Source organism: Lontra canadensis, unplaced genomic scaffold (assembly GCF_010015895.1).
Source record: "Lontra canadensis isolate GAN:19392208 unplaced genomic scaffold, GSC_riverotter_1.0 scaffold2, whole genome shotgun sequence".
Taxonomy (NCBI): Eukaryota; Metazoa; Chordata; class Mammalia; order Carnivora; family Mustelidae; genus Lontra; species Lontra canadensis.
In genome coordinates this window covers 36,585,224-36,600,699 of record NW_022630996.1, presented here as the reverse complement: position 1 = coordinate 36,600,699, position 15,476 = coordinate 36,585,224, and the positions used below count along the sequence as shown (strand labels likewise).

Genomic DNA, 15,476 nt, shown 5'->3' with positions numbered 1-15,476 from the left:
CTCAAAGGTTGAATCCAGATAACTCTTTGGCTACTAAAAAAGCAAACTGATAACACCTTTATTGTTGAATGTACATATAAACAGTCCATTTTTCTTCAACCATTTCTCTTGCCTATAATGAAAATAGCCAAATTTAGGGGAAAAACTGAAAAGAGAAAATTATATAGGGAAAGAAGCGTAGGAGAGATTAAACTGCACTGAATACCTAATACATTATTTCTAAGGAAAATCTGGACCCTGAGGTCCCACCAAAAGAATGTAGAAAGGCCTTATATTCAGAGGGCATACTTCGGGGTTTCTCAAGGATTGTACACCCTGTCCTCAGACCTAAATATTGTTAAATATTATGGTTTCCCAACTACTTGGCAACATGAAGTAGTTATACCTCAAAAACACTGCCAGAGAACAATTTCAAACCTACAACAACTCCACCTGATTGGCTGGGTTGGAAATTTATTGTCTAGATCACATACTGTCCATCCATACACGTCTAATAGAGCTTCTCAACTTCTATGCTAGCTCTGGAGGTTAACAGTTCAGCTGTAGAGGAAAAGATGTTTCTTTCCCCCAAGGATATTACTACACAAATCGTTTGTGGATGTCCTAACAACAGTCTTCTGTTGGGATATAAAAGTAATAGTTACAATGGAGAAGATGATTTAGGAGTGAGCAATATGCTAGTTGTATTTGAAGCCCTGAGAATGGGTGAAAATACAGAATGGGAAAGTGGAATAAGAGAGAATAAACTAAGGACCACAACATGGAGAATATGAAAATTAAAGAGAGAAATTTTGGAAGAGAAGCCAATAAAAGATTTTAAAAAGGGCAAGCAGGGAAAAAAAAAAAAAAAGAAGGGCAAGCAGACAGGATGTAGAACCAGTTGGGCTCATACCTGGGAGGCAAGATTTAGTGACATGAGGACTGAAGTTTACATGCCATTTAGCAGCAAATTGTTCATTAGAGTCCTTGGTGAGGGTGGATGAGTGGGCACAATGGTAACAAAATCTAGATTTGGAGTGAGTGAAGGAGTGCGATGTGGGGAAGACTGGTTATGATCTTTTATGAAGAAACTTAGCTGTGAAAGGAATGATTGGGCTTTATGTAAGTAAAGGGAATAATGCTTCTTTCATTAACTAAAGCAGTGTAACAGTTATTTGCCCAATTAACAGCGATTTGCCCCATTCTTAGTCACAGCATCCCAACTTATTCCAAGTGACAACATACCGCACCGAAAGAGAAGAGCTCCCAAACATCCTAACAGCTGTCAGTAACCAATAAGGTAATAATCTGATATTGCATGGCTTTTCTAGAATAACTCCTTAAGAACAAGGTTGATCACAGAGCAGAAGTTGCTGTGGGTCCTTCTGTTCTTTTCTTTCTTTTTTTTAAAAAGATCATTTCCCTGCCCCTCCCCTTGCCTTGTACTGATAACAGGCATCTTGGATAACGAGGTAAGTGGAAAAGGGAAGCCAGTGCTAAGGATTTTGGAGTAGAAAGAGAAGAGATTGGGTACTTTGTGATGCCAAGATGCCACCAAACCAGCACTCAGGCCATCTACCTCCAGAGTTCTTTATGTGGAAGAAAATCTTTATTCTGTTTCACCCATTTCTGGCAAACACAATATCTACCAAATAATGCAGACACCCATTCCAAATTTTCAGGGCTCCCTGTAAGTCTTATTCCCGCCCTCCACTGAAAAAAAATCAAAGTCATCAGATGCTAAAGCACTGAATCCCTGCCTTCGGGACTTCATTTCTCTCTTATCCCAGTAACTTGGGTCCAAGGCACAGCATTGTAACCAGGCTTAGCTAACCTTGCCTTGTGCTTCCTAACATCCCTTCTATCTCCACTACAGGTAACATCTCCCTGTCTTTCCATTCTGGCCATAAAGATACCGAAATCTCTTATCTTTAACAACAACAAAAAATTCACAATCGTCCTTCCAACCCCACGACTCCCGGTAACTACTCTCCTACAAGTCTTTCCTTTCTCCCACATGCAAAAAAAAGTGGAGTCCGTGTGTGCCAGCTTCTCCCTCAACCTGGCCACCTACCAGCTCACAGACGACTTCTCCAGGCCCCTGTCCCTCACTCCCAACCAATGGCGCCTTAACTGCCAGAGTTTTTGCTCCCCTGGTTTTTACTTGCCTCAGCGGGAAGCAGGCTGGAGCGCCCCTCCTTTGTCAATCGCCTGCACCCACCAGGCTGGCTTCCTCCTCTTCCTGTGTCTGAGGCGTTAGGCCCGAGGGACACCAGGAGCTCAGAGGAGGTGTCCCAAGCTGTCCTAACTGAACACACTCAAATGGAAGGGACAGTCTGGGAGAGCGAGGGAGACAGGGACTGATCCGTCCTCTGGAGGCACCGACACCTGGGCGTGCACGCACTGGAGCTCACATGGTACAGAAAGCTCCACGCAAGTTTCTTCAGGTGCCTTCAGTCAGGGCAGCCTGGGGGCGGGCCTCGCCCAGAGCGCATGCGCGGGCCATCTGCGCTAGAGCTGCACCTGCGCAACAGGCAGCACGTGCCAACCAGGGTATGTAAGGGCGGGAGCCAGGGCCCCAGGTGCCAGAGACTCTGCAGGTCACGGAGGTAGGTTTGGAGCGGATGGGTGTGCGGGGCTGCGGGTCCCGAGGGAGCGGAGTAGACTGGATTGTGGGACCGGGGCTGGGCGGAGTGGGGGGCAGGGGTGAGCCGTGGGTAAGGAGACACTGGGCTCAGGGGATGGGCTCCTCCAGACTGGGGAGGAGGTGGTGTGGGGTAGGCACGCTGGCGGTGAGGCCGAAGACCAGTGCTTGCAGGCCGGGTCCAAGCCACTGCCCCGGGTGGAGCTCCAGGGCGCTGCCCGGGGCGCTCCAGGCGCCGTACAGCTTCCCTCTTAGCCTCCCAGGCTTCAGTCTTACTTTGCTGCTGCTGCTGCTCTGGGAGCTGAGATGCTTTGGCAAGATGCGTTCCTGCCCATGGGCAGCACTGCTCAGGTCCTCAGTGCAGTGCAGCCCTGTGCCCCGATCCCAGGCGAGTGGGAAGAGACGGTGAGGACCCTGCCACCCAGGTTTGGGGTTCTGAAAGGGTACTAGGAGCTGAGCGCTGAGCGCCACTGCCCTTTCCTAAATATGAACACCTGTTTTTCAGCCTAGAAAATGAACTCCTCTTCAGAAAACAATGCACATTTTGAGGGCGGTAACGCCAGACCGTTTTTTTATGTGCACGCCGTGGGCCAGCAGACTTACCCGAGTCCTTGGTACCAGAATCCCAGCTATAATCCGTTCTGTATTCCTGGGGCAGGTAAGAAATCCAAGAAGCTCAATGGGGTTAGGGACCCTCCCCCTCAAGCAATGCCTGAGGGTTTCTAATACCTTAAAATCCATGACTTCCCTTCCCTCACCCTGTCCTGATGCAAAAGAGATTATGGCAGCACACAGGGGTCAGTGATTGAAGTTCACCTTAATAGAAAATTTGAATTCTACCTATATGCCAGTTATTCTGCCAAATACTGGAAGTAGGTTCTCTCATTTGACCTCAACAGCTCCATGAGCTAGGTATTATTGTTTTCCTTGTTTCATAAATGAGGGAACAGAGGCTCAGAGTCCCATACTGGCCCAGAGTTACACAGGTGTCAATTCTTACATGGATTGTGGGTTGGTATAGTAGTTAAGTCATCAGTATTCCTAAGGCCATCTAGATTTTCTCTTGTGTTAACTTCTAGGTCTAATAGTTTCCACATTTTACATGGAGGTCTGTGGTCCATTTTGAGTTAATTTTTGTGAAGAGTGTTTGTTGTAAGGTCTGTGTCTAGAATCACTTCTTGGCATGTGTGTGTCCATTTGTTCCAGGAGAATTTGTTGAGAGAACTATCTTTGCTCCATTGTATTCTCTTTGCTCCTTTGTCAAACATTGGTTGAGTACATTTATGTGGGTCTGTATGTGGGCTCTTTATTCTATCCTGTAGATGTATTTGTAATTTCTCATGTGTTTGGTTGATTTCACCAGTGAGCCCTTCTGGGCCTGGCACTTTCTGTTCTGGAAGGTAATCAGTTATTGAGTCAATAGATACAGGCCTTAATAGATTAACTTATTAGATATAGGCCTATGCAAATGTCCCTTATTACTTGTGTGAATCTGGCAATCTTTGCCTTTCAAGGAATTGGTCAAACTGTGTGGAGATTCCTTAAGAAATTAAAAATAGAGCTACCCTATGACCCTGCAATTGCACTACTGGGTATTTACCCCGAAGATACAGATGTAGTGAAAAGAAGGGCCATTTGTACCCTAATATTCATAGCAGCGATGGCTGCAGTCGCCAAACTGTGGAAAGAACCAAGATGCCCTTCAACGGACAAATGGATAAAAAAGATGTGGTCCATCATTGGGGAGGGTATGTGCTATGGTGAGTGTGGTGAAGTTTGTAAACCTGGCGATTCACAGACCTGTACCCCTGGGGAAAAAAATATATGTTTATAAAAAATAAAATAAAAAAAAAAAGATGTGGTCCATATATACTATGGAGTATTATGCCTCCATCAGAAAGGATGAAATTTTAAAATGACCATAGTATTTTGGGGGAACCTGGATGGCTCAGTTGTTAAGTGTAGATTTATATTTATTGACATGGAAAGACAGTCAAAATTTGTAAGGCACAAAATCCAGGATTGCACAGTATAGCTCATTCTGTTTAAAGTATGCATGTGTCAGTGACAAAACTGTGGAAAGAACCAAGATGCCCTTTGGCAAACGAATGGATAAGGAAGATGTGGTCCATATATACTATGGAGTATTATGACTCCATCAGAAAGGATGAATACCCAACTTTTGTATCAACATGGACAGGACTGGAAGAGATTATGCTGAGTGAAATAAGTCAAGCAGAGAGAGTCAGTTATCATATGGTTTTGCTTATTTGTGGAGCATAAGGAATAACATGGAGGACATGGGGAGATGGAGAGGAGAGGGAGTTGGGGGAAACTGGAGGGGGAGATGAACCATGAGAGACTGTGGACTCTGAGGAACTAACTGAGGGTTTTGGAGGGGAGGGGAGTGGGAGGTTGTGTGAGCCTGGTGGTGGGTATTATGGAGGGCACGTATTGCATGGAGCACTGGGTGTGGTACATAAACAATGAATTCTGGGACACTGAAAAGAAATTTAAAAAATAAAAAATTTTTTAAAGGGGCGCCTGGGTGGCTCAGTGTGTTAAAGCCTCTGCCTTCGGCTCAGGTCATGATCCCAGGGTCGTGGGATCGAGCCCCGCATTGGGCTCTCTGCTCAGTGGAGAGCCTGCTTCCCTTCCTCTCTCTCTGCCTGCCTCTCTGCCTACTTGTGATCTCTGTCTGTCAAATAAATAAAATATTTAAAAAAATTTTTTTTAAAAGAAAAGGAATAGTCAATTTTGTCTAGGTTATGGAATCTGTGAACAGAGTTCATAGTATTTCTTTTGTCTTTCCTAAGTTAGAGGCTAGATGATTGATTTTAGATCTTTACAAAGCACTGCTTTTGTGCCATCCAACAAATTTTGACAATTGTATTTTCACTTAGTTATAAATATTTAGACTTCTCGGATTTCTTCATTGATTCAGTGTTTCTTAGTAGTTATTTAATCTCAAAGTATTTGGGATTTTACAGTGATCTTTGTTTTTCTATATTCAGTTGTAGGCTAAGTGCAGATGCTGTATGATTAATATGCTTTTTAATTTGTAAAAAGTGTTTTATGGTCCACAGTGTAGTCTGTCTTAATGAATGTTCCATGTGGGTGTGAGTAGATGTGTATTCTGTTGGATGAAGTAATATGTGTGGATGTCAGTTATTTCTAGTTGGTTGAGGGAGGTGTTGTGTTCAATTGTCTTTGCTGCTTTTTTTACCCACTACATCTGCCTTATTTTGATAGAGGAGTGTTAAAGACTCACAATAGGAATGGTGGATCACTCTATTTCTCCTTGTAGTTCTATCAATTTGCCTCCCATAGTTTCACTCCCTGTTAAAGGCATACACTTTAGGGATTGTTATGTTTCAGTGGAGAATTGATGTTTCATGTAATGCCACTATTTATCCCTGATCACTTTCCTTGCTCTGAAGTCTGTCCTGAGAGAAATAAAACTTGTCCACTTTATTTTGATTAGTATTAGTGTGGTATTTCTTTCTCCATGTATTTATTTGTCATTCCTGTCTTCATATTTATTTATTTTTAAAGATTTATTTGTTTATTTTAGAAAGGGGGGAGTAGCAAAGGGAGAGAGAGGGAGAGATTCTCAAGCCAACTCCATGCTGCACATGGAGCCCAACACGGGGCTCGATCCCATGACCCTGAGATGAACCTGAGCTGAAATCAAGAGTCAGAAGCTTAACCGACTGAGCCACCCAGGCACCTCTACTGTCTTCATATTTAAAATGAATTTTTTGTAAGCAAAACAATTTTTTGTTAACATCACAGTATATCTTGTGATGTTTTCTTGATTGCCAGGCATTCTGTACTGGATAAAAGGAAATGATTTAAACAGGCCTTTAGTAATGTGTTAAGTTGTGGAGGTGGGACAGGTATCACTTTGCTTCTCCCATTGGGTAGGGAAGAGTTAGGGTGGGTTTTTGAGATAAGTATTTGCCTATCTCCCCCGACCCCCCATCAGTTAGGCTGTAGTTAACTAGCCTCTTCTGAGGTATGACCTTGCCAAGAATAGACTTTTTCTGGCTTGTGTCACAATGCCTCCTCATTCCCACTCTCTCTGTGGGAAGTACAGGGGATTTTTCTCCTAGATTTACTGTGAGAAATTAGTTGAGCTACTGAAGATAAAACTCAGAAAAGCAAAGGGTCCCCTTCAAGTTTTTAACTCTCAGATGTGTTGACCCTGAGCCCACAATTTGTCAGTATCAGTTTCTATTTTCCCTACCCTACTACTAGTTCCCATAGAGTTTTAATCTCTTGGATTTTGTTCCAGTAAATTATGCTTATTTGCATTCACGTATCTCTCCAACTTTTTGGGTAGCACTTTGCCCTGTAAACTGCTGTGAAGGATCTGAGAAGTGTTCTTGATTTTTTTTTTTTTTTCAGTTCAGCTTTTTATTTTGTTTGGAGTAAACTTGCAAGCTTCTTACACAACCAGAATCCAGCATCTACCATCTTTTAGTGTTAATTACATATGCAGTATACCATGCTGTACAATTGAAATAGAGGGCTGAATTTATGCATTAAGTGAGACATAACATTTATCTGTCACTGTCCGACCTATTTCCCTTAAGAAAATGCCCTCAAAGTCCATCTGTTGTCACAAAGTGTGGGATTTGTATTTTTTTTTTTTTAATCCTTTCCTTCTTTTTTTTTCTTTAAGATTTTCGTGGCAGTTGGAAGGGAGTATGGAAAGAGGATGTCCCAGAAAAGTGAAGAGTAGTCGGCCTGTGGGAGAACCTATATATAACTAGAGCCTACAGGCTTGGGGGAGAGTGAGATGAGAGAGTGACAAATCACATAATGAGGACCTTTTGGGATCCTAAGGAATGTGGCCATTGTTCCTCATTTCCTCACTGGCAGTGACAGGCCCTTCAACTACTTTCCCTGGAGTGAGGGACTAGAATTGGGCTAGAAAGATAATTCTAGTAGTAGTATGGATCATTAATCTATGGTATATCAGGAAGTTGGGTCAAGAAATTGACTAGTAGTTACTGAGGTAAAAATGTGGGAGAAAACTTGAAGTCCTTTGCATGGTAATGGAAGGGGGGAAGGTATTAAAGAATAGTGATAGATTTTGCTGACCAGTGAGTGGGAAGGAAAAAACCCCAACTCTAACATCTATGTTTTTGTAGTGGGTGACTGATAGAGTACTGTGACAGGGACCTGCTATTAAGGTATTTTGTTCCAATGTGTGATACAGTGCAACATGTATGGTGGGAAGTTGTGTCTGTCTGTAGTTACATGAACTTCATTCTGTTCACTTCTAACCTCTGTAGACCATGTTGAGGTCCAAGCTGAGACTTGTTTGCTTCCTTTCAATAAAGGAAGAAATCCATTAACATGTATGTATAAATACCTTAGGCCAGGTCCAAGAAGCATTTTGGTGCATTCCAACAGCGAAATTTACTTCATAAGATCAACCTCACCATATTGAGTAAATTGCCTGCTCAACGCAGATCTCAGTTAACTATTGCTTTTATAGACTTAGAAGTTTTATCTTTGTCAACTGTATAAAACTGTCTTGCGAAATCAAATGCCATTCCCCACATGAATTTGTATGACAGAAATGTGTCTGGCATTATTGGCACCATTTCCCTGTTTACTTCTGAAGACTGGAAAACCGGGGAAGATGGGTCTGTGAATGAGTAGTGCTGAATAAAAAGGTTTAGAAAGACGCGTACATACAAAGAACTTTTGTTCTTCTTTGCTTTATAAGAGCTGACATAATTATTCTTTCCCCAGCCACAGCAATCCTAAATTACCCTTACTGGGTGCTAGGTCTCTCTGAAAAAGAGTCACTACTAAGTAGGGGTGATTCATAATACCCTGACTATTTGATGGCCTGGCGACCAACCCATCAGAACCGATGCCTGCTAGGCCCCACGGTTCTGGTCACTGCCCTTTCCCTTGTCGAATCCCGAGGATATCAGGGAGAAGTGGGGGCCGGTAGCTACCAACTGGCATTGAAAACACTGCGTATTTGACCAACTGGTGTGGTCAGCTGGCTGCGTCCTGGCTGAATGTTTGACCGGCTGCAGGAGACCGAGGGGCTAACTACTGCGTTCTCTTCCTAGGTTTCGGAAATGGAAGTCTGTATTTCCCATATTCAGTGATACTCAGTGAGTCTCCTGGCTTCCTCATCCCTCAGTCCCCGTTGCCCACTGCCCTTAACCAAAGACCTATGTTTTGTAACACAGCACACTTCCGGCAGTGTAGTGGCTATGGAAAGAAAACGAAGACGAGAGAGACTCAGACTGAACCTCATCAGGCTGAAAACAAGACTCAGAAACAAGACACCCACTCAGAAGGTGATATGGTGACCAGTATCCCAACTTCGAATAGTGACACAGAAACTGAAAACATTCCTCAAGCAACAGATGGGGTCTTGTCTTCTGTCGCCCAGAAGCAGCAGCTACATGGTGAGAGCCCTTCTCCTAACACTGTATACAGAGCATCACCTCAAGTAAACTATGCGTCTGAGAAAGGGAAAATGGGGCTAGAACAATGCAAAGGATCCCCTGTAACACAGTTCTGGAAGACTTTGAAGGAAACTATCCATTTGTATGACCTGGCTTATGGTAAAGCCATGCCAGACATCATGGTGCAGCACGGTAGGATTTCACTGAGTTCTCGGGAGAGTAGAAGTGTGCTTCATAACCGTCACGAGGGTGCAGATGGCATTATGTGTAAAGATGAAGAAAGCACTCTGTGGTCGGAACAGTGTCATGGTGTAAGACATGATGAGGTGGTAACGTCAGGCTCCATCATGGACATGAACTTGGGTAAAGAAAAAGGCTATGCAGCTGTTCTCCAATGCCTGTCCTCTCTAGATGAAGCAAAAGACAGAGATGAAATCCAGGATACTCTGAATTCCAGTCTGTGCCAGTCTCCTGGAGATGGCGATAAGCTCCAGCAGGAAAGGCCAGTCTGTTCCAGCAATAAAGCCATTGAGGACCTGAGCCTAGAGTCCAAAACCCGGAGTCCCATTCACTTTGGGGAAAGTATGCCAGACAATGGTAGTGGGGGCCGTGGCTTCCCTGTGACAGTGGGCAAAGGTGAAGTTGTGGAAAGCAACAGCTACCCTGAGAATTATGTCCTCCCCCCTACCTCCCTCATCCAGTTCAGCCATGTCGATGAAGGCATTTAGTGTGTTATAGGCCAGTGGCAGGATGCAGAGCATGAGAAATCTCCTGAGTCCTCATCAGAGAGCAGAAAGGCAACAGAAGAAGAATTCAGATGTGGAGAACTGGATGAGGTGGTGGAGAGGGACAGCTGCTCAAAGTATGTGTCTAGCTCTGCCTGGTTGGCCCAGATGAATGGCAGGTGGGTAGATGAAGGGATTCAGTGTGATAGGAGCTGGTGGCAGGATGCACAGCTGGAGAGATCCCTTGAGCAAATGCCTTCCAACGATGAAGAGTCATCTCCAGATTGCAAAACTAAGGGATCACGGAGAAGGACCTTCAGGAATGCGAGACTGAACACAGATGAAGAAGAAATGACCATGAATGATGAGATTGAGGAGGAGGATCATGAGAACTTCAAAAAGTGTGCAAAGATTGAAAAAACTATGAAAGGCAGGAAGAAATCCCTGAGCAACATCTCAAGTGGGAACACAGTCTATTTATTGAAGAAAAATGGTGCCTTGAACACTGTACTTCCCAACGATTCAGAAGACTATGATTTGGAAGAGGAAGCTGAAGATGAAATGTATGAGATAGAATGCCTCTTGGAAGAAGTTAGTCCACTGGGCTGTGTGATGTCTTCCAAAGGGAGGATTTATCGCGAGGTTGGCAGGATCATCAGGATGCCAGCTGAGTGCTCTCTCCCTCCCCAACTTATTGTGTGGTGCACCAGAAAAAAGTACAGGTTAAAGCTTGGGGAATACAAGAGCATCCCTGTGGTGTGCAAAGTGACAGGACAGGATGGCAGGTTCGGAAGGGAATGTACCATGGCCATGCAGGAGGGATTGGAGTCCAAGAGAGCCTCTCCCAAACCCTGAGAATGTAAGTGACTAATGGACTCATCCCATTTTGTTTTCTGTGGTGGTTCCATACTGGGTCCTGGATGCAAAGGCAGCCATAGATCAATAGCATTTCTTTGGGGCACCTGGGTGGCTCAGTGGGTTAAGCTTCTGCCTTTGGCTCAGGTCATGATCTCAGGGTCCTGGGATCGGGCCCTGCATTGGCCTCTCTGCTCGGCGGGGAGCCTGCTTCCCCCACCCCCGCCTGCCTCTCTGCCTACTTGTGATCTCTGTCTCTCAAAATAATAAATAAAATCTTAAAAAAAAAAGTATTTCTTCATTTTGGAAGTATGTTCTTAAACAACTGTAGGTGCCCATGTTTGTAGGATTGAGAGAGATCCCAGGTTTGAGATCCTACATTCTAGGAAACTGTGATGTAATTTGAAACAAAGAGCTATAGCAGTTGATAGAAAGCTGGGTGGTGGTAAAGGACAGGAGGATTGAGAGAGAAAAGAGTCATGGACATAGAGCTAGGTGGAGTTGCCGAGAAAGGGCAGTCCATGTGGAGGCGGTGAATTTTGATACAAATTTGGGGGCTGTGGTTTGGAGACCGTAGCATGAGCTCGATTGGGCAGCCAGGAAAGGTCAAGTGTGTTGCAGGGATTGAGGCTGAGAAGAGTCAGCCGGAAGGGAGACCTGTGACAAGTTGGGCAAGTGGGTCTAAGACTGGGCTAAAATAGTAGAAATTTTCCTTTTGAGATTTTTGTCCTAAAGGCAGTAAGGAGGTGCCCAAAGCAAAGTGAATAGAGAAGGGACAGGAAGAAATGTGCTCTAGGCCTCTTCAGCTGGCAGTATAGTGGAGGAGGAATGTGAACTATGTCTGTATGGCTGAAACCCCTGTATAAAGTCAGTTTAAGTGAACATTGGATATAAAGGGTCCTAACTCACATGAGAGTAAAAGGTAAAATCTCAGAGAATCCACTAACAAAACTGATTCTTTAAGGAAAAAAAAAAAAAAAAAGGCTGGAGGGGCACCTGGGTGGCTCAGTCAGTTAAGTGTCGGCCTTTGGTTCAGGACATCATCCCAGGGTCCTGGGACTGAGCCCTGCATTGGGCTCTCTGCTCAGCAGGAAGCCTGCCTCTCCCTCTGCCAGTTGCTCTGCCTGCTTGTGCTCTTTCTCTCTCTCTCTGTCAAAAGGAAAAAAAAAAAAAAAGGCTGAGGTTTGAACTTGTACCTAGAGAAAATGATAACATCCATGGACAAGTAAGCTTGGGAAAGGAAGTTGTCTTGCTTTACTGTGTGGTTGTCAGTGGGAGGACTGGACTCTCAGGTCATGCACACCTGGTTGAAACTTGAGTTTGGATCACCCTATGGTTAGGGAGGGGGCTCAAAAGAGTGGGAAGGGCCCAATGTAGAGCGTGGGGGATGATTATACCTGGGGAGCAAAAATGAGATAAAGCAAATAAGTGATGAATGGGAAGCATAAGGACCCTCGGGGAAATTTAATTAAGTTCCAGCCTTAAACCAGAACACTGTCGATCTTACATTTAGTCTTCTTAAAGTCTTACTTGCCTCTGCTCTCATTTCCTATCAGTGTGTTGGATGTTTTTTTCCATCCTATCACAGCCCTGTGAAGACGATAACTTCAATTCACTCTTGTTCAGACAGCTAAGATTGTAATTTTCAGGCCGAATGGTCTAGGTTGTGTCTATTACTGTTTGTTTGTTTGTTTGTTTGTTTTCAAATGATTGTTTCTCTGGACTATAGAATGATACAGAATAGTATCCCGAATAGTAGATTTTTCTTGAAAGATATTTGTTTGTTTGTTCGTTTGTTTTGAAGGATGTTTTTTGACTTCTGTTTTCCCTTTTGTTTTTAAGCAACTTGGGTAATTTAATGTATGAGTGCCTTCTTCCCTCAGGTAACTAAGAGGTGGAAAACTGAGGTACCTTATGAATTTCAAACAGATTCGAGGCAGATGATCTCTACCTGTACAGCAGGTATAGAGGTTGGTATCTATCTTGTGCCCAAGGTGGGTGTCTCATGATTGGCTTTTAGGACTTTGTTTGGGGTTTCCTAGTCAGTGTATGTTCTGCCCAAAAACTAACACTGCTTGTGGGCCGTGAAAAATGGCAGCATTCTGACTGGGTAACAGACCTGTAGTTCTATAGATCCTCGCTTACAAGTTGATTGGAGCCAAAGCCTTTCAGTTCCGTGGAATGTCATTTTTATGTTGGTTTTCCACACTTAATTCCCAGAGCTGTTAATGGTAGTCTCTTGAGGGTTATATGGGATTTTGTAAATTATCCCAGTGGCTTCACTTAAAGTGTCACAGTTTAGAGGTGGCAGAGCTGGGTACTGAAAGTTCAGGTTCTCTCTTAGGGGCTTAGTAGCCTAAGCGACAGGCTCACCTTCAGACTTGAGTTTTGGTGTTGAGTATCCCTGCCACACCTTCAACCCCTAGGCCTGGGGTGTCAGGGAGTAAGCAGTTCCTGGCCTTTTAAAGACCATCTTGCCTTGCAGTGGTTATACAGGAAGTCTGATAACCAAGGCAAAAATGTCGTGACCTTCCACCTTCTCCTAAAGATGGAAGCTAACAACGTTAGTAATGATTCTCTGTGGAGGTGGAGTCTGTTATACAATCAATTTAAGGAAATGTATTATTCTATTGTTATTTCAGAGGAATGAAATTGCTGAGTTTCAGCTACATAATAGAAGAACTAAATAGTGCATCATCATGATGGTTTAAAGTCCCTTGATTTGAACTAATAAAGCGATTATATCAACAAAAAGAAAATGTGATATTGCAAAGCCTTTCATTAAATTAAAAGGCATTTTAAGAGGTATTTTAAAAAGAATTAAAAGGCATAATTTGGCAAATAAATTCAATTGCATGTGTGTGTGATTCTTAAGCATTTTCTTTGCCTCAAAATGGCCACATCACTGGTAACACCACCAATAGAGTTGGATGATTCATGAATACTTCTGCCATGTATATTACTGTCTTACAATCTCCAGGGACCTTTAAATATGGGGAAAAGGATGGTGGAGTTGATGATGGAATAAAGAGGTAAAGAATTCCCCATAAACAGGAACTACCCTGGGTATGGTGAAGATACCTTACTCATTGTATAAATGGAAACCAGGCATAAAGTAAGTTCACTGATGGATATATCCAGGGGTTGTCTGTACTAGTGTCTTCTGTAGTTCCATCCACTGTACTCCTTGAAACAAAGAAAACTTTAGGGAAACAGTTTTTATATGCTTTTAAAACCTAAGACTTAGATGGTCATCTTGTAATCAATAGCGTCTCAATAACTGGTAGAGTTTAAATCTGACTAGGTAACAAGATTTATATGTGGCTGAAGACTTTCTATATTTGAAAGGACAATGCATGGTAGCATTTGTGGTGTTGCAGATGTGGGATTTTATTGGTGTGTGACCAATAATGCCTCTCTGGAGGCATTTATGAATATACATGGATGGCACCAGCCAGTGTTGTCTCTACGTTAAGCTGTGTGGACCTATACTTCTTGTATTTGTAACTCCTTATACTCACATAATACTTCTGTAGATAGCAGAGTGAAATATAAAACATGATAGCCATGCTGTGGAGGGAAGCAAAAGAGTGTTCCAAGGCTGTTTTTTTTTTTTTTAAAGATTTTATTTATTTATTTGACAGACAGAGATCACAAGTAGGCAGAGAGGCAGGCAGAGAGAGAGGAGGAAGCAGGCTCCCTGCTGAGCAGAGAGCCCAATGCGGGGCTTGATCCCAGGACCCTGGGATCATGACCTGAGCCGAAGGCAGGGGCTTTAACCCACTGAGCCACCCAGGCGCCCCTCCAAGGCTGTTGTTATGTAAAGATGTAGGACTTTGCATTATTCCCAGCTCAGGACTGCTTTAACTCCAGCCCCGTCCTGTATCCCCACCTGTGACTGGATGAGGTTTTCTGTTTATACCCAATGTGGCTGTTTTCACTTTCATGACATGATACATGAAGTATAGTAGCAGGTGTACTTGTCGCACCTTTGAATCATGGTGTACATTTTTTTGTGCTATTGATAATTGCTATACACTCTACGGTGTATCACCATTATGTAGTTTTTTTTTTTTTAAGATTTTATTTATTTTTTTTTGACAGAGGAAAAAGCACGAGCACAAGCAGGGGAAGTGGAAGTGGGAGAGGGAGAAGCACGCTTCTTGCTGAGCAGGGAGCCTCATGTGGGCTTTGATCCCAGGACCTTGGGATCATGACGTGAGCAGAAGGCAGATGCTTAAATGAGCCACCCAGGTGCCCCTATGTAGTTAATTTTTTAAATATCTACTAGAGATAACAGTTTTCTATGCCCACCCCACCCTACCATGCACAGATTACATCATGTCTGCTACATGTCAGAGCCTTTGACTTCACCACAATGCCTTCTGCATCCCCTTGCTCTATAAAATCTGGGGACTAAAGTCTGGACTTCATGCAGAATAGTTGTGTGGATGCCTGGATTGTTCCCCATCTGATCCCATCAGTGAGTTACCCTAAATAAAATTGTAAACTGTATGGAGTTGCTTGCTTTGTTTTCTGGTTTCAAACTACCTTCTCAATTGGCAGGGTAATTTACTGTCCCTCCTCCATCTAATACCACGTGTGGGATTGGGCCTGCGGTTCCTGAGCATGTGGACACAAATGATGCAGTATGGTGTCCACTGGTACTTCCAAATCCTCTTCCATCTGGAGAATCTATCCACTAATATGTCATTCAGTGTGTTGGAGGGTGAGGATATAACAGGGAGCATACTCTGAGCCCTCAACAAGTTTCCAGATTAGCAGGCAGTCAGGCAAGGAAATAGTCACTTTCGAGTACGCTAGGTG

At 43.6% G+C, this 15,476-nt stretch overlaps 2 protein-coding genes across 4 annotated transcripts in view; one reads left to right on the top strand and one right to left on the bottom strand.

Annotated features, from left to right (window-relative positions):
* LOC116876041 (retinitis pigmentosa 9 protein) overlaps nt 1-15,476 on the bottom strand; it is a 191,274-nt gene that overhangs the window by 145,453 nt on the left and 30,345 nt on the right. The window lies entirely within an intron of this gene.
* LOC116876003 lies at nt 2,423-10,661 on the top strand. The gene is given in 3 exon segments (XM_032871880.1): nt 2,423-2,588; nt 3,129-3,281; nt 8,725-10,661. Coding segments are annotated over 2 exon segments (2,082 nt in total). The 5' UTR covers nt 2,423-2,588; nt 3,129-3,136.